Source organism: Eptesicus fuscus, chromosome 10 (genome assembly GCF_027574615.1).
Source record: "Eptesicus fuscus isolate TK198812 chromosome 10, DD_ASM_mEF_20220401, whole genome shotgun sequence".
Taxonomy (NCBI): Eukaryota; Metazoa; Chordata; class Mammalia; order Chiroptera; family Vespertilionidae; genus Eptesicus; species Eptesicus fuscus.
The window spans coordinates 43,839,445-43,865,286 of NC_072482.1; the positions used below are offsets into that span (position 1 = coordinate 43,839,445).

The 25,842-nt window shown below is 40.5% G+C and overlaps 1 protein-coding gene across 1 annotated transcript; it reads right to left on the reverse strand.

The window, feature by feature from the left end:
- Nucleotides 1-13,781: 13,781 nt before the first annotated feature.
- Nucleotides 13,782-14,258, reverse strand: LOC129150517 (60S ribosomal protein L39-like). The gene has a single exon (XM_054722296.1). It carries the CDS (start codon nt 14,142-14,144, stop codon nt 13,989-13,991), a length of 156 nt encoding a protein of 51 aa, XP_054578271.1. The 5' UTR covers nt 14,145-14,258; the 3' UTR covers nt 13,782-13,988.
- Between the last annotated feature and the right edge of the window lie 11,584 nt (nt 14,259-25,842).

A 25,842-nucleotide genomic window follows, 5' to 3' on the forward strand; every position in this document is an offset into this window, starting at 1 on the left:
TGTGCAGGCCAACACTGTAACCAGAGCAATGCCAGCCAGGGCTTGCTTTTAAAATCAATAAATTGTTTAAGAAATGAAAAAAGTACATGTACATATATTTTCTTGTTCCATCAATTATAAATATAGACTGTCTTTTGACTTAACTTTCTAAGGAAGAGAGTGGGCATTAACTTTCTGTTCTTTTCATGTATGGATATATCTTTATTCTGTCTTCATATTGATTTGTGTCTTTATTTTATTCCCACATTTGGTTGATTTATAGTTCTGTTGGAAATTGACTTTCAGGTTGAAAATCTGTTCTTTCAAAACTCTGAAGACATTGGTACGTTGTTTTCTAGCATTAACAGTTTTGAATAAGAAGATGCCATTTTTTTTTTAAACTGGCAAGAGCATATAAAGAAACTGTGCTATATAACATTGTTTAGATTTTGGTGTAAATGACAGTGGTTTTCCATTCTTAGTAATGGTAAAGGCATCTTTTAAAATACCATCATACCTCGTTTTAGTGTGCTTTGCTTTTTGCACTTCCCAGATATTGCATTTTTTGCAAATTGAAGATTTGTGGCAACCTTGCATTGAGCAAGTCTATCAGTGCTATTTTCCCTACAGACTCAGGTGATGGTTAGCATTTTTTAGCAATAAAGTATATTTAGTTAAGGTATGTACATTGCCTTTTAAAGGAAGATATAATGTTATTGTACACTTAATAGACTACAGTACAGTGTAGCCATTTTCATTTCATAGGTGGTTTTCATTTATTTTGCTGTCTCCACAGGGAGGCAGTGGCTTGCTTGTTAATTTGTGCTGGTCCCATAAATACTATCATGTGGGAGGTTTTCCCAGTGTTGCTGACTCAAAAGTTTTCCTAAATTTCCTTTGAAACTGTTTTGTTTGTTTGTTTTATTTTTTAAACAGATTGCCCCCATGTTTTGTCTCTGGATGGGGTATAAATACTTGCCTTTGGGTGACAGGTGGAGAACGACATTAGGTGGGTTTATGGCTTTATATATTGACTTCTAATAAATCATTTATTTTCAATCTACATCTTTTGCTCTTCATTATATTTATTTTTTCAAGTTTTGGGGCTCCTTTCTTTCTTTTTGTCTTCATAGTCATCCTTTCTCCATGCTACTATACAGATATTTTTCCCTTAAAATTTTTCATGTGTTTAAAATTAAAATATAGTAAATGTACATTATTATAGCCACCAAAAATTTGCTGAAACCTCTTGCTTCCTGAAGAACCCTCTACTGTTCTTTTCATTCCCCATAGTCATTTATTATGCTCTTGAGAGTTAACATGAACCCCCAAAGAGGGTCAGTTGCTGCCTGGAAAGAAGAATCACCAGAACTTGGTGGAAATGGAGAAACATTGATTATAAGGAATTCCAGGGATTTCCCCCCCCCCCCCCCCCCCCCCCCCCCCGCCAAATAGCCCAAACTGGCAATCAAAAAGAGGGCAAAGAATAAGTGTTTGAAGAAAAAAATGTCCTAAATTACTGCCAGTAATTTCTGTGCTCATGATTAAGCTCATTTAATTTTTTTTTTCTGTTCTTTTTCCAAATGTGTGTCTGGTCATTCAGCTACTTATCAAACAACTAAAACAAAACTCTTTGATTCAAACAATGTATGGACTTTGTAGAGGATTTGAAAATGCATAATAGTACCAAGAAAGCATAAAAATTGAGCAGGCATAATCCCTGTTACCATTTTGGCAAATTATCTTAAATTTAAGTATATCCATATGCATTTTTCTTTAAAATAAAATCATAATACAACTCTAAGCTCTATTTTTTAAAAATATATTTTATTGATTTTTTACAGAGAGGAAGGGAGAGGGATAGAGAGTTAGAAACAGCAATGAGAGAGAAACATGGACCAGATGCCTCCTGCACACCCCCTACCGGGGATGTGCCCGCAACCAATGTACATGCCCTTGACCGGAATCGAACCTGGGACCTTTCAGTTCGCAGACCGACGCTCTATCCACTGAGCCAAACCGGTTTTGGCTCTAAGCTCTATTTTTAATTAGAATGATATGTTTAGCAATTCCACATTATTAAATAATTTTACAAATGATATTTTTTTCATAATTCTAACAATTGCATAATATTCCAGTAGATGGGTATTTGATAATTATTTGGCTCATCTATTATTGGACATCAGGAAATATGTAGTTTTTACTAACAAAATAGTGTTGCAACAAAACTAATTATGTATTGCTATTTGTCTACATCCTGATTATATTTTTTTGGGATAATTTTTAAGAATTTAATTTAGTTTGTCTTAGGCTATGAACCTATATCAGGCCCCTTATGTTTCTTTTTCCAGAAACATTTCACAAACTAATGAGTTTCTGACCCATCACACCTTGCCCAACTCTAATATTAATTTTTAAAACATTAATCATTTTTTAAGTGCAAACCAGTGTTATGCTTATAAATATCTTTAATATTATAATGGCTCATAAATAATTTAGAGTTGGATATTACATTTTTATCCTTTTATTCATGGAGTTAAGTCTATCTTTTAAATTGTAATACATTTAGTATTTTCTCATTGTTTTCTTTTTTGTGTGTGTTTTTATTAATTCTTTCTTTTGTTTTCTTTCTTGGAGATTTGAAAGGTTTTTATCTATTTTTAATTCTACCTCCGATTACCCTGAAAGTGTTTAAAAATATATTTATCCACATGTTTAGTATTGAAAAAATGAAGAATAAATATTTGAACTCCTTTTTTTCATCCTTTTCAGATGAAGAATTTAGTGTGTGTTTTTTGTTTGTTTTTCTAACTTCTCCTTAGCCTCATCATTCTAGCTTCTGTTAATGTCCTACAGTGTTTTTTTGTTTTTGTTTTTTCCTTTAGAATGATAACTTAAAAACTACTGTTTTTCTATTACCTATCTTCACTTTCAGGAATTGTTTTAACATTTGGTTTTACTTTTTGTTACCATTGTTACATCGAACTCTTTAATTTTATGGTTTGATTTTATGGTCTTAGTATTCATTGGAAAGCTTATTAAAAGCATAATTTCTATATTGGATTTTTAATATGTATTTATTTATATCTTAGTAGGCTGGGGAATAACTTCAAGGAATGTTTTAAAAAAGTAAAAACTTGTGAGTGGCTTATATACTGTGACTATGTACATAGGAAAACAATATTTTTATTTCTTTATACATACGAATAATAAATTAGTTGGGACTCAGCTTCTTTAGTTAAAACATTTTTTTATCCTAAAAACTCTGTTGATGTTGCTTTACTGTTTCTTGACATTTAGCAATAGAGAGAACCCTCTGATGGTTTTTTGTACATAATTTGTAAGGTTTTTTTTTTTCCTATACCCTTATATTCAACAGTATTATAGGAGATATCTTGGTATGGGTCTCTTCATTATTTTCCTGGTACTTTAAAATCTTTGCAAATTGCTTTGTTTCCAGTTGTAGTGATTTTTCCCCCCTGTAACTATACCTATAATTCTCTTTTCTTTCTTTCTTCTCTGATCATTTAAATACCTTTGTTCTTTTTCTCTACACTCTTGAAAAGCTGCTCAGGTTTGTCCTTCATAAGCAAAGATTTTGTTTTTATCCACAAAGCTAAACTTCTCTTTTTACTTTCAATGTAGATTTTAATAATGCTATTGCCATCTTGGCTTCCTTGCAGGCTTTATCTCTCGCACCCAATTTTCATATCATGACATTGAAAAATCTCATTATTTCGATTTTCTTTCTTCTTCCGCTTATTCCTGGTTTCTGAGTTCTGATGGCTACAGAGGGAGCTCTGGCACCAATGTAGTTTCCAAGGACACCTTTCCCCCAGCGGGCCAGCAGGCGCTGTTGCGGGTGAGTCTTGGTTGCGTGCTGCAGTGCCAACGGCTTGAGTCTTATTTTGATCAAGACTTTGAGCAAGTCTATTATCACCTTTCCCCCATGTTTTAAAACAGGGCCTCTCACTCTTGGCACTATGGACATTTGGGTGGGATAATTCTTTGTTGTACTCATGTCTTATGCCTGGTAGGTTGTTCAGCAGTACCCCTGGGCCCTACCCATGAGAGGTCAGATGTCTCACTGCCGCCACCCCCCCCCACCCCCATTTCTCCAGACACTGCTACATGTACCCTAGGAGCAAAATTTTACCTCATTGAGAACCACTGTCCTAAAGGAACTTTGCAAGTTCAACTGAAGTAAAGAAAGATAAAACAAGATTGCTAAATAATTAGATAGGATGGAGATAAAAATAAGTCAAGAATCATGAAAAGACACATTTTAAAAGATTTTAAAGCAACATTTACACTCACAGAAACAGTTTGGTATTTCTAAGAATGGCCAAAGGTCATAAATGCTCAAAGTGGTGGATAGTTTTGCGAATGATGCCATTAGTCCGATAATCACACAACAGTAAAGACAGCAAGAGCTGAGATGTGACAGCCAAGCCACTGTTCCCATCTTCAGTGTGGGACTGACATGGATCTAAAAACCAAAAGGTCAGCAGTTGCATAGATCAATCAATACTTTGTTCCAGAACATCAGTTTCAAGAGCAAGATAGTACATTTCAGTGTCTCCAGATACTCTGAAAATTCGGGACTGAAGGAAAGAGGTGGGTGGATGTGATTTTTAATGAGCCATGTAGCATAATATGAGTCATTTATATAATTTGATACAGTTGGTATTTTTCTAGGCAAAAGTTTTATGTCCTCATAGCAACATAATCTGAAGCTCACCCCATTTGAGATAGTTTTCACTGTCTGAATAAAAGTTCATTGTCTTAATTCAACCATCCATACAATATGGCACAACTAATAGGATTCCATAATTTTTGGCAAGTATTTTATATTTTCTCCTTTAAAACTTAAAGGAAAAAATCTGCATGGACTTAATTATACTGTCATCTAAATAAATTTATATCTTGAAATGGGTCCATTGTATGATTATGAAATGCATTTTGCCATTGCTTTTTTTACTATCCTTGTTCAGAAAGAAAATGACTAATGTCTTCTAGTAATAGCACTTATAGGAAAGATGGTTCATGTAGCAACAGAATCCTTCATGAATAACAGTTACCTTCTCCTGGTCGTCCTTTTTTCTTTCACTGTCTAACTTGCTTGAATAGTCTAATTGTGTGTAAAATGTCCAAATTTTAGATTTTGGGCAAAATAATCAAAACACTGCACACTGGTTCCAATAATAAAAGTGCCTACATATTTGTCATCAGTTGAAATGTATTTGGGAATGTAAAGAAACCATGAAGCTTAAGGGGCTAAAAGGGAAATCAAAGAAAACTTTTCCCCCATTTGAAACTATATTTTGAATAATGTAAATTGTCAATATTGTCACCTCAAACAAAAGCCTTAGCATTTTTGGCAGGCTGTAAGAGTACAAGACAATGAACCTGAGGGAGAATTCTTTGGCCTCCCTCTTTCCTCTCTCAGTTGGTGCAGGAGTCTGCGGCATCTCTACATATAAAAGCCTAATATGCTAATTATCCCTCCAACTGTTTGACCAGTCGCTATGACATGTACTGACCACCAGGGGGCAGACACTCTGACCAGTAGGTTAGCTTCCTGCTGGGGTCCGGCCGATCCGGACTGGGCGAGATAGGCCGGACACACCCTGGAGCCCTCCCGTGGTTCCTCCCCAGCCCCATTGTGCACCGGTGGTGTCCCTCAGCCTGGCCTGCACCCTCTTGCAATCTGGGACCCCTTGGGGGATGTTGAAGAGCCAGTTTCAGCCTGATCCCCGCAGGCCAGGCTGAGGGAACCCACAGCTGCACGAATCCGTACACTGGGCCTTTAGTCAACCACAAAGGTTCTATTGGCTTCTACTTGTCTGCAAAGTATTCTGGTGCATTAAGTAGGCCTGTTCTCCCTCTGCCCCCTACTCTATGCAGCATATTTTGTCTCAAAGCACCCCCCTCTCCATTCCTCTGAGGAGGAGTTGGCCAGGAGAAATTAAACTCCATTTTGCAATTTCTAGCCAAGTCCGGTTGAAGAGCCACGCAGTGATCTGAGCACCTAGGGCACCTGGGGAGAGTTAGGGTTAGAGATGTCTCTGCCAATAGCAATTCCAGCCTGTGATGTGCCTTTGGTTTTTCCAAGGCCTTGCAGTGACTGGATGCAACTTGCAGGACTGAAAGGGCATCTTTATGTCCTAAAACTGAGAACTACTTTTCTTGCAATTGCTAGATTCCCATTATAACAGAAAACCTTTCTTCCATTTTGGTTTCAGCAGTCACCAAACATAAGATTTATTCATAAATGAGACGCAGTCATTCATGAAACCTCAAGAAGATTCTAGAAGAGAACAGAAAGTGATGTGGGAGGGATGTGCTTTCATTCTTGGTAAGAAATCTCACAGACAAAAAGTCAAACCACTGACTGAAGGGTTTGACTGAGCCATTATTTTTAAGGCTTTTCTGATACTATTACAACTATACTTGTAAAAACACTTTTATTGATTTTATAGTCCACTTAAAATTTCTAGACTAAAATTATACATATAAAACATACATAGTTTTTTATGCATAGTTTAAAAGCTGATTAATTCTATGAAGTTTGTAATGAAAATCAGCATTTTCTTACTCACCTCTCTCCTACCTCTTCTCACTGCTGTTCAATTCTTAGCCATTCTTAGTTCTTTTAAAATGTGACATTTTTAGAGTCTGAGAAATATATTTATTTTCTGATATTGCTGAAAATGGACTTGGTAGATTTTTTCCCTTCTGTTTGGCTTATTGCTTTTGTATGATAACCAGAAAAAAAATCAATAAAGGAAGTTCACAAAACCTTTTTCTTTAATACTTTTTACTATGAAACAACACCTGTAAAAATACAAATTTGTAGGTCAATACATTATCACCAAGTGACCATGTTAAAGCATCAGAAATAGAAAATTGCACCTCAGAAATCCTCTTCATGGTCCCTAATTATTACCTCCCATCTGCATTGGCAGGTGCTGTCATAATTTTTATTTTTATTAATTAATAACTAATGGTTTTATTAATAATTCTATTCTTTTAAAAAATCATTTTACTCTCTGATCAAGCATTCTCTAAAGTTACTGATTAGTTTCATATGGTTTTGAACTCATATAAATAAGTTATACATACTATCATTTTCTGTGACTAAGTTCTTTTATTCAATATCATGCTTATAAGATTCCTGCATGTTATTTTTGTATAGCTGTATTCATTCATTTTATGACCATATCATAATTTCTTTATCCATTCTATTGAAGAACACTTGGATGGTTTACAGTTACATCAATAATAAAGTTATGTATATTTTCACATTTCTTAGTACACATGTGCATGTATTTCTGTATGTGATACACTTATTCCTTTTATAGCCCCAATTCTTCATCTCTCCCTATATCTACACCCATTCCCATATAACTTTGTACTGCCCTCTCACTCTGAATCTGGACTTTGTCATGTGATTTTTTTCACTAAGGGATTTTAGCAGCAGTAGTATAAACAGGCTTAAAAAGCACTTGTGTTGTTGAGGTTCCTTGCTTTTATTTCTGTACCATCACCATAAGAATAATGCAAGTGTAGCTTAAAATAAGATGACAAACATGTAGCTCATAGTCCCATTGCCCAGCAGAGACACTGCCAAACACATGGGTGAATCTTGCTGAGAGCCAAAGATGGGCCCATTGGAGCCCAGCTGTATTACCAGCTTGTAGATGTTAGTGGGTTTGTGATTAGGTATCTGCTGACATTTCAAATGCTTGCTGTCTCCTTCAGCACCTGCACCAGGGCTTTCTGTGCTCTCAGAGTAATATCCATCATTCTTCTCTGAGATAAGCGTCATGGGCCAGGTCTCACTGGCTTCAACAAGAGGCCTTCAGGAATCCAGACCCAAAAGGAGGAAAATAGTAACCATCACATGGAGTCCCAAAGGACTGATTCACATAGCCAGGGACTGTGGCGGGCTGGCACGGCCATGGCATACTCAGCCCCAGGGTGCCTTATGTGCCGGGCCAGCTCAGCCAGGTTCAGTGACCCTGAGAGGGGGCAGTGAAGGATTAGAAAAGACAGACAAGAGAAGAAAGCTGGGTCTCGGTGGGATGCTGCCCTCTCTGATGAGAGGCAGCGCCACGGACTATAAACCGTGTCTTTATTTTATAGCCAGGTGCCACCAGGCAAAGTAAGGGCGTGGTCAAGATGTTTACAACATTCTCGTGGGTTTGGATCCTACTCAATTACATGCACCTGAACTCTATCAAGCCCACATCACTCAGGCACCTGGGGCCACGTGTTCAGACCATAGGTTCAAGCTTATAACCATAGCTTTTGGCTATCATTGTGCTGGGAGGGCTCTGCCCTCCAAGCTGGGACTTGCACGTGGCCATGAGAGGACTGTGCCCTCTCATTAGTCCGAGGCTTGAACCTGTCCAAACACTGTAGCCGCTCTCCACAAGGGACTCCTAGAGGAATTTGAGAGGACTGGAGTCACAGAAATGCTGGTTGGGTTATATTCAACACAACCAGACTTTTACCCTAAACTGCTGTGGTTATATAAGAAAAGAGCAGGTAACTCTTATGAAAGTTTATGAACTGCTTCCTCTGTGATATCATAATCCTGTTGCTTTTTTTCAGTAGGACAATAAAACAGTTTTAATAAAAATGATCCCACCTGCAAAAATCTGGTAATCCTCAACTTGCAATCTAAGGCCCTGCAGTTCTGGGTTAGTGAGTAAGGGAATTAATTGGTGCTCTGTTAGATGCAAAGGGATTCCCCAGTGTTCTGTGATGGCGACAGAAGCATTATTAAAAACCAAAAGTAAAAACAGCAGCACAATTAAAATACAATGTAAAAGCCAAGAAGTTTAAAACTCAGCCTGATTTATTGTTTATCTTGAGTCCTCCTGAAAAGAGCAGTGTCAAAAATTTTGCTTTTTGAAGAAATCTCATTTTAATGTTTTAAATTAAATGCAGACTATTGTGGAACCAGTATAACTCTGAAGTAATAAAAACTATGCTACTTTGATTTGCTTCTTTCCTGAAGATTCTAAAATAACCCTGGCAGATCTACATATGTTACTGGCACCAGGTCATTCACCAAGTGCTAGTGACTTGTAGGGATCCTGGTGCAATTAAAAGGGACATAGAGACCTCTATGTGTATCATGTTAGGTGCATTGTGAATGACATAGTATCTACTGTTCTGTGGAATCTAGTCAGGACCCTGGATCAAGCCTGACTTGCAAATTTCACATATTTTTATTAGCCCCAATATTGAATATCTTCTTTTATTGCTTCTCCGTTTTATCTACTTTCTGTCATCAGTGCCACACACATAGCAGGGCAAGGGGAGATCTTGATGCTTACCTGGTTTAGAAGTCTTATCTTGCTTGATATATTATGATTTACAGCACTACCAATAAGTTCAGCATTCTGCATTTCCCCTCTATTTTTTAACTGAGGCAGAAAATGCATAAATGAGGAAAATGATAATGATGATTACAATCAAAATATGCTCACTTGATGAGAAATATGAAATAAACTTCCACGAGTTGTTGCCAATATTCTCAATGAGATACAGGAATAAGTCTAATTGTCATGAAGTCTCTTTAAACAATTTTTTTTTGACATTTCCTAGACATAAAGCTAAAGAATGAGGAGGAGAGAGAGATTTCCAAGTGAGATATCATGTGTGAGGTTGCTTCTTAGTTTACAATAGATTGTTGAAAAGGTTTATTAAGTAAAAACAATGTGGAAATAGCAAATTTATTTATCAGTTTGATGAAAACCACTGTTACATAGGTGCTTTCAATCTTTTATTTCCTTTTCATCAATAATAAAGCAATAAGGAATTATTATTGCTGCAGTTTAAAAGTGAGAAAAGTTGAAACACAGAGGATTAAATAATTGGCCTAGAAACATAGCTAGTAAGTAGTAGAGTTTGGTTATTCTCTAAGTGATGTCTGCTGGGGCTGCGGTCATCTGGGGACTGTGAGACTGGAACATCCAAGAGGACTCGCTCACAGAACTACCAGTCTGTGCTGCTTTTGACTGGGAGCTCAGCTGGGACTGTCAACCCAAATATCTCCATTTTCATCTACATGACTGCTTCATGGGGCTTGGGGCAAAGGAAATGTTTCAAGCATTAAGGCAAAAGCTGCAGGTTTTTAAGGCTTCATCTCTGAAACTATACAGTATTATTTCTGCTGCATTCTGTTGGTTACAACTGTCACAGGGCCAGCTGAGATTTGAATGGAGGGGATATCAGAGGGAGGGGCAAAAATTTGTGGCTCCTTTTAATCCATCTTAAGTATTGACTAATTCAAACAAGGAGAATGATCTAGGTCAGGCGTCTTCAAACTACGGCCCGCGGGCCACATGCGGCCCGCCGAGGACATTTATCCAGCCCGCCGGGTGTTTTTGCCGTTTTGTTTTTTTTACTTCAAAATAAGATATGTGCAGTGTGCATAGGAATTTGTTCATAGTTTTTTTAAAACTATAGTCCGGCCCTCCAACTGTCTGAGGGACAGTGAACTGGCCCCCTGTTTAAAAAGTTTGAGGACCCCTGATCTACGTCCTAGGACAACTGTTGTTTTAATTATTCAGAATGGTTTTGGGTCTTTGCATATGATCTGATATTTGGTATCACTTTATTTTGTTATACCTGACAAAGCCTGATGTTTTGAGATGGAGATTCAATTAACCAATATAATTTCATGAATGGAATATTTTAAAATGTATTATTTCTAAGGTGAATTTTGGAAAACTCACAATTTCACATTTATCAGCTGAAATGGCATCAGGTGTAGACTTGCCCATCAGTCAATCCTCTCTTTCTCTTTATGGGAACTAGAGGCCATGAAGGGCCTTGTGATGTTTTAAGCAGAACTATGAAGTACTGAAACTGGTTTTCAAAAACATAGTCATGCAACTAGTGCTGCCCCATCTAAATAATTACCTTGGAAGCTATATCATTATTCCAATGACACTGTTTTAAAAGTTCTGGAAATATTATTTTGGAATTGCTTTCAGAGCCTATAACATTTGCTTTGAAAATCCTGGCCAGTTATCTTTTTTGAGTGTGACTAATTTTTTAAGTGCTGTAGGCCAAACAGACCTAAGTCTGATGAATATGTTGGGTGGTCAAAGTAGGAGTCCTGTTTTGGCGCTAAACAATATTTAATGACAAACGAATTAGGATTTATTTTTTTTGTGTGCTTAAAAATTGGTTTCTGATAGTAAGACCAAAAAATAAAAAATTCAAACATGTTTTGAGCAGTAGCATCCTATTAAATAAACTGCTTTTCAAGGTATCTATTGTGGGGGAAAAACACATTTGGATGTATAAGTTCTGGTATATTTATTTAAAAAACAGATTTTGTCATTATCTTTTATCATTTATAGTCTGATCATGTTTTTTTTCTCATGTTTAATGTTAATATACTGTTTATATAATATTAACATTATATGTATGTCATGCTTTTAAAAGCATTTTACTCTTATTAATGTTTAAATCTTCATAATAAGGTCACATACATATTATTTAATAAATATATTCAGTTTAGAAATAAGGAAATCTAATTACAGAGCATTTGAGACTTTTTTAATGGCGCTTTAGGTGTAAGTGCTATAATAGCAATAAAATCAGTGTTTTCATTTCCTGCCTCTCATATTGCAGCAATTGTTCTTACCATGAAATGGTATTAGAAATAGTGGAAGAAAGCAGCTATTTTATAAAGATGTAAAGATATTTGGATCTAAAAGAATTAGTTAAAATAACATTTTATGGAAGAGCATTTAAAAAAAAAAGTATTTGCAAGACTGACCTAAACCACTAATTTTTCTCATAGTAATCTCAATTGATTCAGTTCATAATTCTAGTTTCATCACTTTTAACTGGATTTTCCCGTTTCTAACTGCATATTCTAAGCAGGATGCTTTTGTAGCGCTTTAAACCAGGCCATTTGATTTTTCTAAGAACTAGTCACAAGATCAATAGTGCCTGCACCCTATGCCAGTCTGGGAACACGGTTGTTGTTCAATAAGCACCTATGGAAAAAGAGATCCATACCCTTGAGGAGTCACCGGAACAACACATCCTTCCTTAGGAGGAGGAATTGCCTTTCACCATAAATGGCTGTGCCACCGTGTTTTACAATCCCCCAGCCTGTCCTAAGTATTTCAGCAACTCCCTACAAACACTTCTCTACAGGTTTCTCAGCAGAGTGAAGAACACAGCTCATTGCAATTAAGCCCTACTTCAGAAGTTGGCCCTGTAATCATGAACATGGCTGTCCTTGCATTGTCTGCAATTTTTTTTTGCTTTAATTAAAGAATGAGAGTTTCCTAATAACATTGGCCAGAAGAACTGCAACCAGAGAACTCTATTTCTCTCTCAACTCACGTTCAGCTATATATCAATCTTATAGGCAATCCAAGACTGATTTGTTAGAATTCTGCAGGGCCTTGCTTTTACTTCTGGCATGGATTAAAAATTTCTGTCTTCAATCCTATCCTTACAGATATTGTCTTCCTGTTCAGTCCAGCAAGGCTGGGGCATTAGGTGTAGTAAATGGGCATGAGTAGGAGTAGGTAGTCTTTCCCCATGAAAATGTTCCAAAGGTAAGAGACTTTTGCAGAACTATTGGCTTTTTTTACTTTTAAACAAGGAAAAAATTCTTATGATAAATTGTAGTTTCTGGATTGTAAATAATAAGGGAAAATTTCTCAGATAGCTTGACAGCATAAACATACCCGGGCCTCTTCTGTATAAGAAAAGCATAGACAGGCTCCGAAATGGGAAAAATAGCTGCAGACTGTGCCAAACAGGGTTGCAGGTTTGTCAAGTCTCGGCTCTTAAATTTGTTGAAGGGCCAATACTCTAAAACTACCTTGAGGTAAACCTTTCATCACTGGAACCACGACTCAGAGAAGCCACGATTCCTAAAACAGGGTGTGGGACATCTTTTTGTGCAGTTCAGATAGTACCTGCTCTCCAAATATGGAAACATGTATTTATGTGTGTCTATATGGGGCATACAGACAAGGGTTCAGAGAGGGAGACTGTTAAAATGCAACGATTTCTTCTGAGGCTTCCGCTGATTATGTAAAGATTAAGTTGGTGAGTTGAGCTATTGTTATCAAAGTCACAAAGATAATAACGAAGATCATCATGTTCAGATCCAAGCGAGTAAGGACTTTTTTCACATGTAGCCACGGTCTTTATCAAAACGAAATGCTTTTAAGGGAGACGTTTTTGTTCTTTGAAAAGTATAATGAGAACGAAGTGGAAGAGAGAGAAGCGTGATAACCCAAGGCTCTCTGGCTGTATGAAGCTTATTTTCCAAATAAACAAAAAGGGGAAAAAAAAAAAAGATGAAATGAGTGGGGACTGGAGTATTTCAGTGTTTTAAGTGGGAGAAAGGTAGGAGATGAGAAAAGGGGGGAGGGCAGAGCCCGGAAACAGGCGCTGCGGCTGCCCCACACCCCGGTGCGGAGCCACGGCTCTGGGCGAAGACAGCATGGCGCCCCAAGTGTGAAGCCAGCGCCCCCGCTCCCCCCCCCCCCCCCCCCCCGCTGCTACCCGCTTCCAAAGCGCCTCTGACCGAGCCTGCTGATCAAAAGTTGTGTGTTCAGAGATTAGGAATCCCCCCCCCCCCCCGCTTTTTTTTTTTTTTTTTTAAGAAAAGCAGATAACCAGTTCGGTGGGGCTAATGTTTAAAAATTCAGTTCTATCCCATTTTGCCTAATGAGGGAAAAAAACATGGACGGGACCACGGCATTAGTCCTTAAGGACTTCTATGACACCACACTTTTTTTTTTTTTTAAAGGTCTCACATATTTATTACCGGAGCAACCTCTGAGTGCAGGAGAACATTCACAAAGAGAAAACTCCCATTCTTCCAACAATTTCCCCCCCAAACACGTCCAACTGTCCAGGGAGTAGCCATCTTTTCAGGAACGGGCGGGTGCGGGGTGCAAGCGGCGCCGCCGCGGCGTGAGCCCGGGAGCCGTCGGGGCGCGTCCTCACAGGCCCAGCTTGGTTCTCCTCCAGTGTCTCCTCTTGGCGTTGTACCGGATTCTGTTCCCAGTTTTCATCCAGATCCACTGCGGGATGGGCCGGTTCTGCTTTTGCTTCTTGGCCAGGAACCGCTTGATCCTGAAGGTCTTGTGAGAAGACATGGCGAAGGGCACAGTCAACCGCACGCACCAGCCAACCGCTCGCAGGAGTCCACCGTCAGCGCCCGCCGGCCGTCAACCGTTAGCACCACCACAGCGATGGCGGAGAGAGGAGGATGTGGGCGGAAGTACGTGCTTAGCGGAGCTTCCGGGGCGGGGCCTGGAGGCTGACGCTACGTGCTCTCCCCTCACGCACAGGCGCCCTGGGAGCTGAGGGGAACTGCGCTTGTCCCCTAGGTGGGGGCTCCTTTGGGTGGGTCCCTGCCGGGAGCACCTGCTTCGTGGGTGAGGACGACAGCCCTTAGAAGTACCAAAGCACATGGTGAGAGCTCCTTCTTTTTATGTGTAAACTCTTGCCATTTGCAACAGCAGGGATGGACCTGGAGAGTATGACGCTAACAAAATAAGCCCGTCCGAGACAGACAAGTATCACATGATCTGACTCGTGTGGAATCGAAGGAACAAGGTAAACTGATGAACAAAAATAGATCCAGCGACACAGAAGCATGGAACAGGCTGTCCAGCCTCAGAGGGAAGGCGGTGGTGGGTGGGTGGGGAGAGATTAACCTGGGAACTTACATGCATCTATTCATAGTCCATGGACACAGACAACAGTGTGGTAAAGGCCTGGGAGGGGTAGGTGCAGGGCAGAGGGGGTCTATGGGGAAAAAAAAATAAAAGGGACATTTGTAATACTTTCAACAATAAAGGTAAAAAAAAAAAAAAAGAAATGCTCAAGCAGAAGCCCTCCCAAAAGCAGAGGAAGCAGAGTGGTGGCACATCACTTTAATTTTTTAAAAATTAGTTTTAATATTTAGCGTTCATATATGTGTCACAAATTACAGAAAATGATAGGAAAATTTTATGAAATTCCTTCTAAACAGTGGCGAGTATTCATTCTTCCCTGTTCTCATCCTTGGGATGGGGATGGGGTGGGGGGGGGGGGGGAGATATTTTTGGCATAACAACACATTGCCGGATTTTCCTGGTAGCTCATCAGATGACTGTGACCTAGGCATTTGCGGGCATTTGGGCAACAAACGCTTATTCTAGGTCCGTGGCTCTAACTTCAGGGAAGTATGTGAATCGCGATGCCTCAGCCTGGAGAGGCTGTGGGGGAGGGGGTGATCAGCAGGACTGAAACTGTGGTCACGCGGCTTATTGTACCCCTGACTGATAGTGTGTACCTGGTTCAGACCGGTAGTCTTTCGCAGGTATCCAAACTGGACTACATGCAGAACTGTCCCAGCCATATGAGCACATAAATTTGTCCTATGTAACTTTGGCCTTAAAGGGAGACAGCTGAGCTTTCACAAGCTCTGATGTGGTGTTCACTCACTCAGATATTAGCTACCAGAACTGTGCACTGACTTTCTTCTTTGTCCTTTTTTTTTTTTAAATATTTTTATTGATTTCAGAGAGGAAGGGAGAGGGAGAGAGAGACAGAAACATCAACGATGAGAGAGAATCGTTGATCGTCTGCCTCCGACAAATCCCACAATGGGGATCGACTGTGCCCTGATCTGGAATCAAACCATGACCTAGTTCAGTGGTCGGCAAACTCGTTCGTCAACAGAGCCAAATATCAACAGTACAACGATTGAAATTTCTTTTGAGAGCCAAATTTTTTAAACTTAAACTTCTTCTAATGCCACTTCTTCAAAAATAGACTCGCCCAGGCCGTGGTATTTTGTGGAAGAGCCATACTCAAGGGGCCATAGAGCCGCGTGTGGCTCGCGAGCCGCAGTTTGCTGACCACGGACCTAGTTCATGGGTCGATGCTCAACCACTGAGCCATGCTGGCCGGGCTTCTTGTCCTTCTGATAAGTGAACCTTGTATAATTTACCCAAAGCTGTATGTCTTCTCCTTTCTTCAATCCAGTCCTACTCCTGAGCTTTGTCAATATTCTTGTTACCCACACATTTGAGTTTCTCTGAGAAAGGCAATAAACAGCCAGAAAGACGTTGGCTTATCTTGTTGGTACTGTGTTTTGAAGAACAGGAGGATCCACATTCTTTTTTCAGGAGAAAGCCAGGAATATATCTCTTCAGCCAGGTTCATACCAGGCAATAGGTCTCCTGGATTACAATAATTAAGGGCAATATGGAGTAGAAACCCCGAAGGCAGGCTTGAGTTGTGAAGAAACAGAGGAGCAGCAAGGTCAAAGGGGAGGAAATTCCAGGTGTCCAAAGAGGCTGACTCTGTGAATTTAATTTGTCCTGATGTCAACCGTAAGAGAATATTTTACATCATCTTAAAATCCCTATATGTATTTATGTTGTTATAGATTATCTTTCTAGTAAGTCACTGAACCAGTATTTTTCCAAGTTAATGAAGATAAAAGTAAATTAGAAAATATTAATCAGTTTTGTGTACTCTACTAGGTTAACTTTTTTTTTTTTTTGCCAAAATAACTTCATGGTGTGTATATTTTTAAATATTTTGAATGGCCATCCATAGATTTCATAATTTAGATAATCATACAAACATGGACCTTAGCTTTTACCCTATAAGCAAATGACATTTATAAAAGCAGCATCTACACTCAGTGTGACAGGCTCAGCAGCATTTAGCATTATTCTTTACATACATGCTGTCTGTTGGTTGTTTCCCTTTTCATAGTGACTTGTCCAGATCACCAGGGCTTATCCAATCTTTCGATGCAATTCAATACCCAGCTCTAATTTGATCCTCAATATGTTAAGGTGCCCAGACTTTTTGCAGACACATATTGCTACTATTTGGAATTATTCTCAATTAGCAGATCCACAAGGCCAGAGGCAAGCTTTTGCTGAGATGATAGTATTGCTTAAAATATAATTTTTTGATAGTGCCGCACATATGAAGCCCAAAGACTATTCTCCTACGTATCTCATAATAATTGCTTTACCACAAAGGATATTTGGGCAGGCTTTTGAACTGTTGATGCCTCTGGCAAGTTTAGATGATTCCCCCAGAGGAGGCAGGAAGCGTTTTTTTCTGAGGCTAGTCTTTTAGGTAGTTCCTGGGGTAGCTGACCTGCTGCTCCCTCTCTCATATATCTATGTCAAAATTGCCTCAACAAAGTGGTGAAAAAATTCTTGATTATCCCCAATTTTCTAATTGTCCTTGAAAATGACTACTTTATATCATTTTGGTATAAAGTTCTCTTTATATATTTTTAAGGGCATGAAGGATAAACTGAATTTGTAATTTGCCAGTTTTTGACAGAGGTGGATACCAAAGTCAATTCATTTTTGTTGTTGCTATCTTCTACACACATATGTCATTGGGTTGCAAAAGAATAAGCATATACTACCCTCAAAAACTCATAGTCTGCTGGGAATGAGTTATGTAGATGACGTTAGAAGTGTTAAGAAGATAAACAAATGGCTGGAATAAAACCTCCTTGAACTGTGCATGTGTGCATGGGGACATGCACATATATGTATACATGCCCTCATGTGCTGGAGGCAGGGCTGTTGAAGATGATATGGAAGAGAAGGACTTATGCTCTTCTAAAGAATGGATGATGTTTCACCAGATGAAGTTGGAGGAAAAAAAAAAGAGGCTTTTCAAGTGGAGAGGGAAGTGTGAGCTAAAGCCAGGAATGGGAGAAGTAAGGCTCTAGACATTGTATTTTATTTATTTTCATGGTGTTAACATAACTACCTTATTATAAACTGCACAACAGAGGTTAAATATTATAATTAAACACACATGAAGAGGCTAATGAAATGAAAGTGAAATCAGTTCTTCCAACTCATAATCTCTTCATATCAAATTTCCAAGGGAAATATATGTGAGCCGTCTCAACCAAAATTTAGAGGAGGAATTAAGCTAAATGCTATGCTCTCTACGACCAGCCCTGGTCCAATGTTGAAAGAAAGAGGGCCCGGCCTGTATAGCTCAGCGGTTGAGTGTCAAGCCTGGAACCAAGAGGCCACCTGTTCAATTCCCAGTCAGAGCACATGCCCGGGTTGTGGGCTCGATCCCATATGGGGGGCATGCTGTATCTCTCTCATCGATGATTCTATTTCCCTCCCTCTCTCTCTAAAAAATCAATAAAAACATTAAAAAAGAAAGAAAGAGGAAAGTGAGGCAATATTTATGGAGTATCTTTCATCAGATGACAGATATTTACTGTCATTTAATGCTTATGATAATTGGTTTTATAGACTTCAGGGCTGTGGTTCAAAAGATTACCTTTATTTTTATGCTGTTCCCACAAAAACACCACCATGTAAGAAAAAGATAAAATGGATTTCATGCGGAGAACTGAAGAGTAAATAGGTTTCCCCTAGGCCAAGGGAATTGGAAGAGGCAAAATATTGGAGAGGCATGTTGATGTTAGATAGTTAGGGCCATATCAATGTACAATCAACACATTCATTAATTTATTAATTCATTAAATGTACAAATATTTATTGAGCTCTTACAGTGTAAAACACACTGCCCAATGGACTCTTGATACAACAATAACAATATAGACCAGAGATTCCTCTTCTCATAGAGCTTACATTCTGGTGGGTAGAGACATGCAAATAAAAAACATGAAAAAAATAGAAGTAAATATCAGATAGTCCTAATAAATGCTACACAGAGAATTGTAACAGATTAACAGTATAAAGGCATGGCTACTTTATATTAGATTGAATGGTCAGGGAAGGTAATACACAAACTGAGGTCTGAATGACATCAAAACAAAACAAAACAAAAAACCCAAAACCCCCCCAACAAACCCCCAAACAAACAAACAAATAACAAACAAAAAACCACACCTACCAAAACCAAACTTCATCTAGCCATGTAAAAATCAGAAAAATGGAATTCTGGGTGCAGTGTCCCCAAAGTTAGAATTAGTTTAATATGCTTAAGGACCATAGAGAAAGCTAGGGTACCCAGAGTATAGTGGAAAATGGAGAGAATAATATGAGCTGAAACCAGATGAGCAAGCAGGGGCCAGATCATTTATGGATTTCTGAGAAGTTCGGATTTTATCTAAAGGTCATGTGAAGCTGTTGAAGAGTCATAAATTAGAAATTATCTGATATAAATATTTTTAAAGACCCCTCTGACTGCTGTGTGGAGAGTGAATCTGGAGGCTCAAGAATGGAATCAAGACAAGCTGGAAATCATCACTGTGTGAGACAATGTTGTCTTGGACCTATATGGTTGCTTACAAAGTTATGAGAGGAGAACAGGCTCATAATTTAATCGTTTATGCCAATGAAGTCTTATGCAAGCCTTGATGATATAGAGTTACAAGTTACAAGTTGTCAAGCATTTGGAGTGCAGACATTTGTGCAGAAAGATATTTCTTGTTTTCTGGCAAAGAGCAATCCCCACCCCCCAACTTTTCAAAGACATTGATAGCCGTTGAAGTTTCCAAAAGGGGCTCATAAAATTGGAAAAAAATGATGGTATCAATGTACAAGTAATAATTAAAAACTGTGCACTGCCTTCATGGATAGATAGAGTTTCATCTAGATTCATGCTGAGAGGAAATTGTGTAACAGCCGATTCCTCCATAAATGTACCACAAAATTTTAGAAGAAATGTAAGCAACTATTTAGAATTTTATGGACTAAATAATGCCACTTGACAGAGGCATAGTTTCCATTTTCCTCTGCTGCTCTGCCATAGCCACAGAGCATTTGGACAATCACCGGACACAATGGAACAAGTCAATGGAAATCTAAATCTCATTGTATTTTATTTTCTTTGAAATATTCCATTTTAAGCTAATGTAAACTTAATATAAATCAAGGCAACTATTATCATAACAGCATATATTTTCCTTAATCACTATCAATTTAAAATGGTTTTCGACTTTAAATCATGGAGAAGATGATCGCATTTTACTAGTCTACAGTAGAATATATCATTTCACAAATGTTTGCGGTGAAATAATACCTAATTCAGACTTGCATAATTATTTCTTTCTTTTAATTTATCTTTATTGTTGAAAGTATTACAGACATCCCTTCCCCACCCCCCTTAGTTTACACCCCCGCTTCTGCCCCACTCCCTTCCCCTCCCCAGACCTTCCTCCACTATTATCTGTGTCCATGGGTTATTCATATCTGCATATAAGTTCTTTGGTTGATCTCTTCCCTCCACACCCCCGTCCCCCATTTCCTCTAAGGATCCTCAGTCTGTTCTATGCTTCCATGTTTCTGGATGTACTTTGTCAGTTTATTTTGTTCATTAGATTCCACAAATAAGTGAGATAATGTGATACTTGTCTTTCTCTGACTGACTTGTTTCACTTATCATGATACTCTCCAGGTCCCTCCATGCTGTCTCAAAGGGTAAGAACCCCCCCCCCCCGCCCTTTTTTTAAACAGCTGCATTGTCTTCCATTGTGTAAATGTACCACAGGTTTGTTTTTTTTATCCACTCATCTACTGACAGGAACTGGGTTGTCTACAGATCTTGGCAATTGTAAATAATGCTTCTATGAACATAGGGGTGCATATATTCTTTCTGATTTGTGTTTCAAGCTTCTTAGGATATATTCCTAGAAGTGGGGTCACTGGGCCAAATAGCAGTTCCATTTTAAATTTTTTGAGGAAACTGCACACTTTTTTATAGTGACTGTACCAGTCTGCTTCCCACCAGCAGTGTACTAGGGTTCCCCTTTCTCCACATCCACGCCAGTACTTGTTGTTTGTTGATTTATTGATGGTAACCATTTTGGCAGGTGTGAGGTGGTACCTCATTGTTGTTATAATTTGCATCTCTCTGATGATTACTAACGTTGAGCATTTTTTCACATCTCTTGGCCTTTTGTATGTCCTCTTAAGAAGTGTCTATTTAGGTCTTCTGCCCATTTTTTGATTGGATTGCTTGCCTTCCGTTTGTTGATGCATAATTGTTTTATACAGAAATTTTTGATGCCTAATTCATATTTGACCTTCTCAGTAAGTAGTCAATAATGTACATCCTAGTGTGAGTTGTAAGAAGACTTTCCCACATTATAATGAGCTTGAAGTAAGAGAGATAGGAACTTTAATTAGAATTGTGGATTGAATAATTGGGGGGGACATAGAGCAAACATTCTCTGAATGAATAACTATGGTAGGTACTGGGTATATGTTGGAAAAGTTTTAGCAGGATCAAAAAAGAAAAGGATGCCATCACTTAGTGAAGTGTAGCAAATTAGAGGCAGGAAGTTTAGTATAAATAATGTGGATAGTTGAGCCAGTGCTATCTCAATTACTATTGTGAGTCTCTGGTGTTAATTGTCAGAGAGTTTCATAATTGGTAAAGAATTAATATGTGTATTAGCTATTTTTATTTTTGAGAAGATTCCAGGAAGAAAATGATTGCACAGATGCCTCACTAAGTTTGGGAGCTACTGTTCTAGAGAAAACATAAACACCATCAAACCTTTCAGTACGTAGAAGACTCAAGCATCAATACATGCTGAGAGACACAGCTGGACCAAAGTATTAGAGCAAGAAATTAAGAAATATGGCCTGGGTTCTGTAAAAAGTTTTATTAGCTTGGGTTTATTTCCCTATACCTCTTCTTATCATAAGAACGGCAAGTCCTCAAGACCCAAGGTAAAGTTGTAAACATAGGGTTAAGGTGAGCTACAAAACTCACCAGTATTACTCTGGATATAAATGTAAAAGTTGATGGTCTATCTAAAAGTTATTTCCTCTCTTTTCCTTACTAGCAGATCCTGCTTTTCTTCAGAAACTGGATAGCTAAATGCTTCTGGGGAGCTGAACACATCCACAGACTCACAGAATGAGTCTCAGTGGTAATTCCATTCCCCTTGCCAGTAATTGGTTTAGAAATAGCAAGTGACCCAAGTCTATTAATAAAAAGTGAAAGCTAATGCCAGAGGAACTTGAAGCTGGTGGTATACTAAAGGTAACTATAGCAACAGTAAAAATTAAATCTAGCCCCTGACTAAATTGATTCAAGTTTTCAGGCATAAATATTATTTACCTCAGACTCTACTGTTAGACACACTATGTCTGAAAATCACAAATTTATGAAGCACACAAAAATAAAGAACAGAATGCCTACTGTGAAGACACAAAACAACATATATAGACTAAAAAATGATCCAGATATTGGGATTATTAGTCAGGGATTTAAAAACACATATGATTAATATGTTGAATGCTCAAATATGGAAAGGCAGAAACATGGTATATCAGATTGGGAATTTTGACAAAGAGATGGTAAATTTAAGAAACAGGTAAGGGAAATGCTAGAAATAGAAAAATACAGAAATGAATAATGTCTTAAGGAGGCTTATCAGTAGCTTCCATATAGCTGAGACAAGAATTAGTAAATTTGAAGAAATTACTTAAACTGAATGTAAAAGAAAAAACTGCAAATAATGACAATTTTACTTCCTCCTTTCCAATTTGAATGCCTTTTATGTTTTCTTCTTGTCTGATCACTGTGGCTAAGAATTCTAGTACTATCTATACTAATTAAAGGGTAATATGCAAATTGGTCATGACACCTCACAGTAACAACCACACAGCAGGCTGCATGGGGTGACCAGGCCGGCAGGGGGGTTAGCGAGGGAGACCAAATGACTGAGCATCAGGGGGGGCAGTGAGGGGTGATCAGGCTGGCAGGGGGGGCAGTGAGGGGCAACCAGGCCAGCAGGGGGGGCAGTTGGGGTGACCATGCTGGCAGGGGGGGGGGCAGTTAGGGGAAACTAGGCTGGTGGGGGGGCAGTGAGGGGCGACCAGGCTGGCAGAGGGGGCAGTAAGGGGCAACCAGGCCAGCAAGAGGGGCAGTTGGAGGTGACCAGGCTGGCAGAGGGGGGAAGTTGAGGGCAACCAGGCCTGCAAGGGGGGCATTAAGGGGCGACCAGGCTGGCGTGTGTGGAGGCAGTTAGGGGTGACCAGGCCAGCAGAGGGGGCAGTTGGGGGCGATCAGGCTAGCAGGCAGAGGCGGTTAGGGGTGATCAGGCTGGCGGGACAGTTAGGGGCGATCAGGCAGGCAGGCAGGTGAGCAGTTAGGAGCCAGCAGTCCTGGATTGTGAGAGGGATATCCGACTGCCGGTTTCGGTTGGACATCCCCCGAGGCATCCCGGATTGGAGAGAGTGCAGGCTGGGCTGAGGAGAACCCCTCCCCCTGTGCACGAATTTCGTGCACCGGGCCTCTAATGTTGAATATGGTGAAAGCAGACATCCCTGTCTTGTTCATGTTCTTAAGGGGAATGGTTTTAGTTTTTGCCCATTGAGTATGATTGGCTGTAAGTTTGTCATATATGGCCTTTATTATGTTGAGGTATGATCCCTCTAGTCCCACTTTGCTGAGAGTTTTGCAAATGACATGATATTGTACATAGAAACTGTGAAGACTCTACCAAAAAACTATTAGAGTTAATAAATGAATTTGCCATGTATCAGGATACAAAATTAACACCCAGAAATTGATGGAATTTTTATATACCAATATGAATGATCAGAAAGAGAACCTAAAAAAATAATCCCATTTATCATTGCAACAAAAATTTAATATAATTAGGAATAAACTTAACCAAGGAAGTAAATGACCTATACTTGAAAAAGTACAGGTCATTGAAAAAACAGATAGAGGAAGATTTAAACAAGTGGAAGAATCTATCCTCCTATATAATAAAGAGGTAATATGCAAATTGACCCTCACGTCCTCCCACAAGATGGCCACCCCCACAAGATGGCCACCCCCACGTCATCACAAGATGGCTGCCCCATGTCGTCACAAGATGGTCAACACAATGCCGAAACCGGTTTGGCTCAGTGGATAGAGCGTCAGCCTGCGTACTCAAGGGTCCCGGGTTCGATTCCGGTCAAGGGCATGTGCCTTGGTTGCGGGCGCGTCCCCAGTGGGGGGTGTGCAGGAGGCAGCTGATCGATGTTTCTCTCTCATTGATGTTTATAACTTTCTATCCCTCTCTCTTCCTCTCTGTAAAAAATCAATAAAATATATTAAAAAAAAAAAGATGGTCAACACAAGATGGCTGCCCCCATGTTGTCACAAGATGGCTGCCACAAGATGGCTGTCCCCACGTCATCACAAGATGGCCCCCCCACGTCATCACAAGATGGATGCCACAAGATGGCCACCCCCACATTGTCACAAGATGGCCGGCAGGGGAGGGCAGTTGGGGTGATTGGGCTGGCAGGGGAGCAGTTAGGTGTCAATCAGGCCAGCAGGGGAGTGGTTAGGGGCAATCAGGCAGCCAGGCACCCGAGTGTTTAGGAGCCAGCAGTCCTAGATTGTGAGAGGGATGTCTGACTGCCAGTTTAAACCGGCAGTCAGATATCCCCCGAGGGGTCCCAGATTAGAGAGGGTGCGGGCTGGGCTGAGGGACATCCCCCCAGTGCACGAATTTTGTGCACTGGGCCTCTAGTACTATCTAATAAAGAGGGAATATGCTAATTGCCCTCATGCTGTCACAAAGATGGTGGCACCCACAGCCAATAAGAAGGGAATATCCTAATTGCTGCCCCTCCCTCAAAGATGGCAGCACCCACAGCCAATAAGGAGAGAATATGCTAATTGACTGCCCCGCCCTCAAAGATGGCGGTGCCCACAGTCACAAGATGATGGCGCCCAGTCCCCTCAGCCATGCTGGCGTGGCAGGCACATGGCAACACCGGGCCTGCCTCCAGAGGGGCCTGGCCATTCCGTGAGTCTGCCTCCGGAGTCCCCCAGTCCCCTTAACCCCCCAGCCACCCAGGGCCACCCGAGGCTCAGGTAACCAGGGCCGGCCAAGGCTAGCGCTTTCGGAAATGGCAGCAGCAGTGTGATGGGGTGTCACTTTCCCTTGATCGCCGGGTTGCCTCCCACTCCTGAGGGCTCCCAGACTGTGAGAGGAGGCAGGCCAGGCTGAGGGACCCCCCTCCAGTGCATAAATTTTCATGCACCAGGCCTCTAGTCCTATCTAATAAAAGTAATATGCAAATTGACCGTCACTCCAAGACACAAGATGGCTGCCACAAGATGGCCTGCAGGGGAGGGCAGTTGTGGGCAGTTGGGGGAGACCAGGCCAACAAGGGAGGCCAGTTGCGGGGGGTACCAGGCCTTCAGGGGAGGGCAGTTGGGGGGAGGGTACCAGGCCTGCAGGGGAGGGCTGTTGGGGGGAACCAGGCCTGCAGGGGAGGGCAGTTGGGGGGACCAGGCCTACAGGGGAGGGCAGTAGGGGGAGACCAGGTCTGTAAGGGAGGGCAGTTGTGGGTGATCAGGCCAGCAGGGAGGGCAGTTAGGGGTGATCGGGCCAGCAGAGGAGGGCAGTTGGGAGAGACCAGGCCAGCAGGGGAGGGCAGTTGTGGGGGGGGGACCAGGCCTGCAGGGGAGGGCAGTTGGGGGTGACCAGGCCTGCAGGGGAGGGCAGTTGAGGGGGACCAGGCCTGCAAGGGAAGGACAGTTAGGGGCGACCAGACTGTCAGGTGAGGGCAGTTAGGGGCAATTGGGCTGGCCGGGGAGCAGTTTGGCGTCAATCAGGCTGGCAGGGGAGTGGTTAGGGGGTGATCAGGCTGGCAGGCAGAAGCGGTTAGGGGCAATTAGGCAGAAGCAGGCGAGTGGTTGGGAGCCAGCAGTCCTGGGTTTTGAGAGGGATCCCAGATTGGAGAGGGTGCAGGCTTGGCTGAGGGACACCCCCCTCACCCCTGTGTAGCAGGCCTCTAGTATATATATAAAAGCCTAAGCAACTGTTCGACCAGTAGCTATGATGCACACTGACCACCAGGG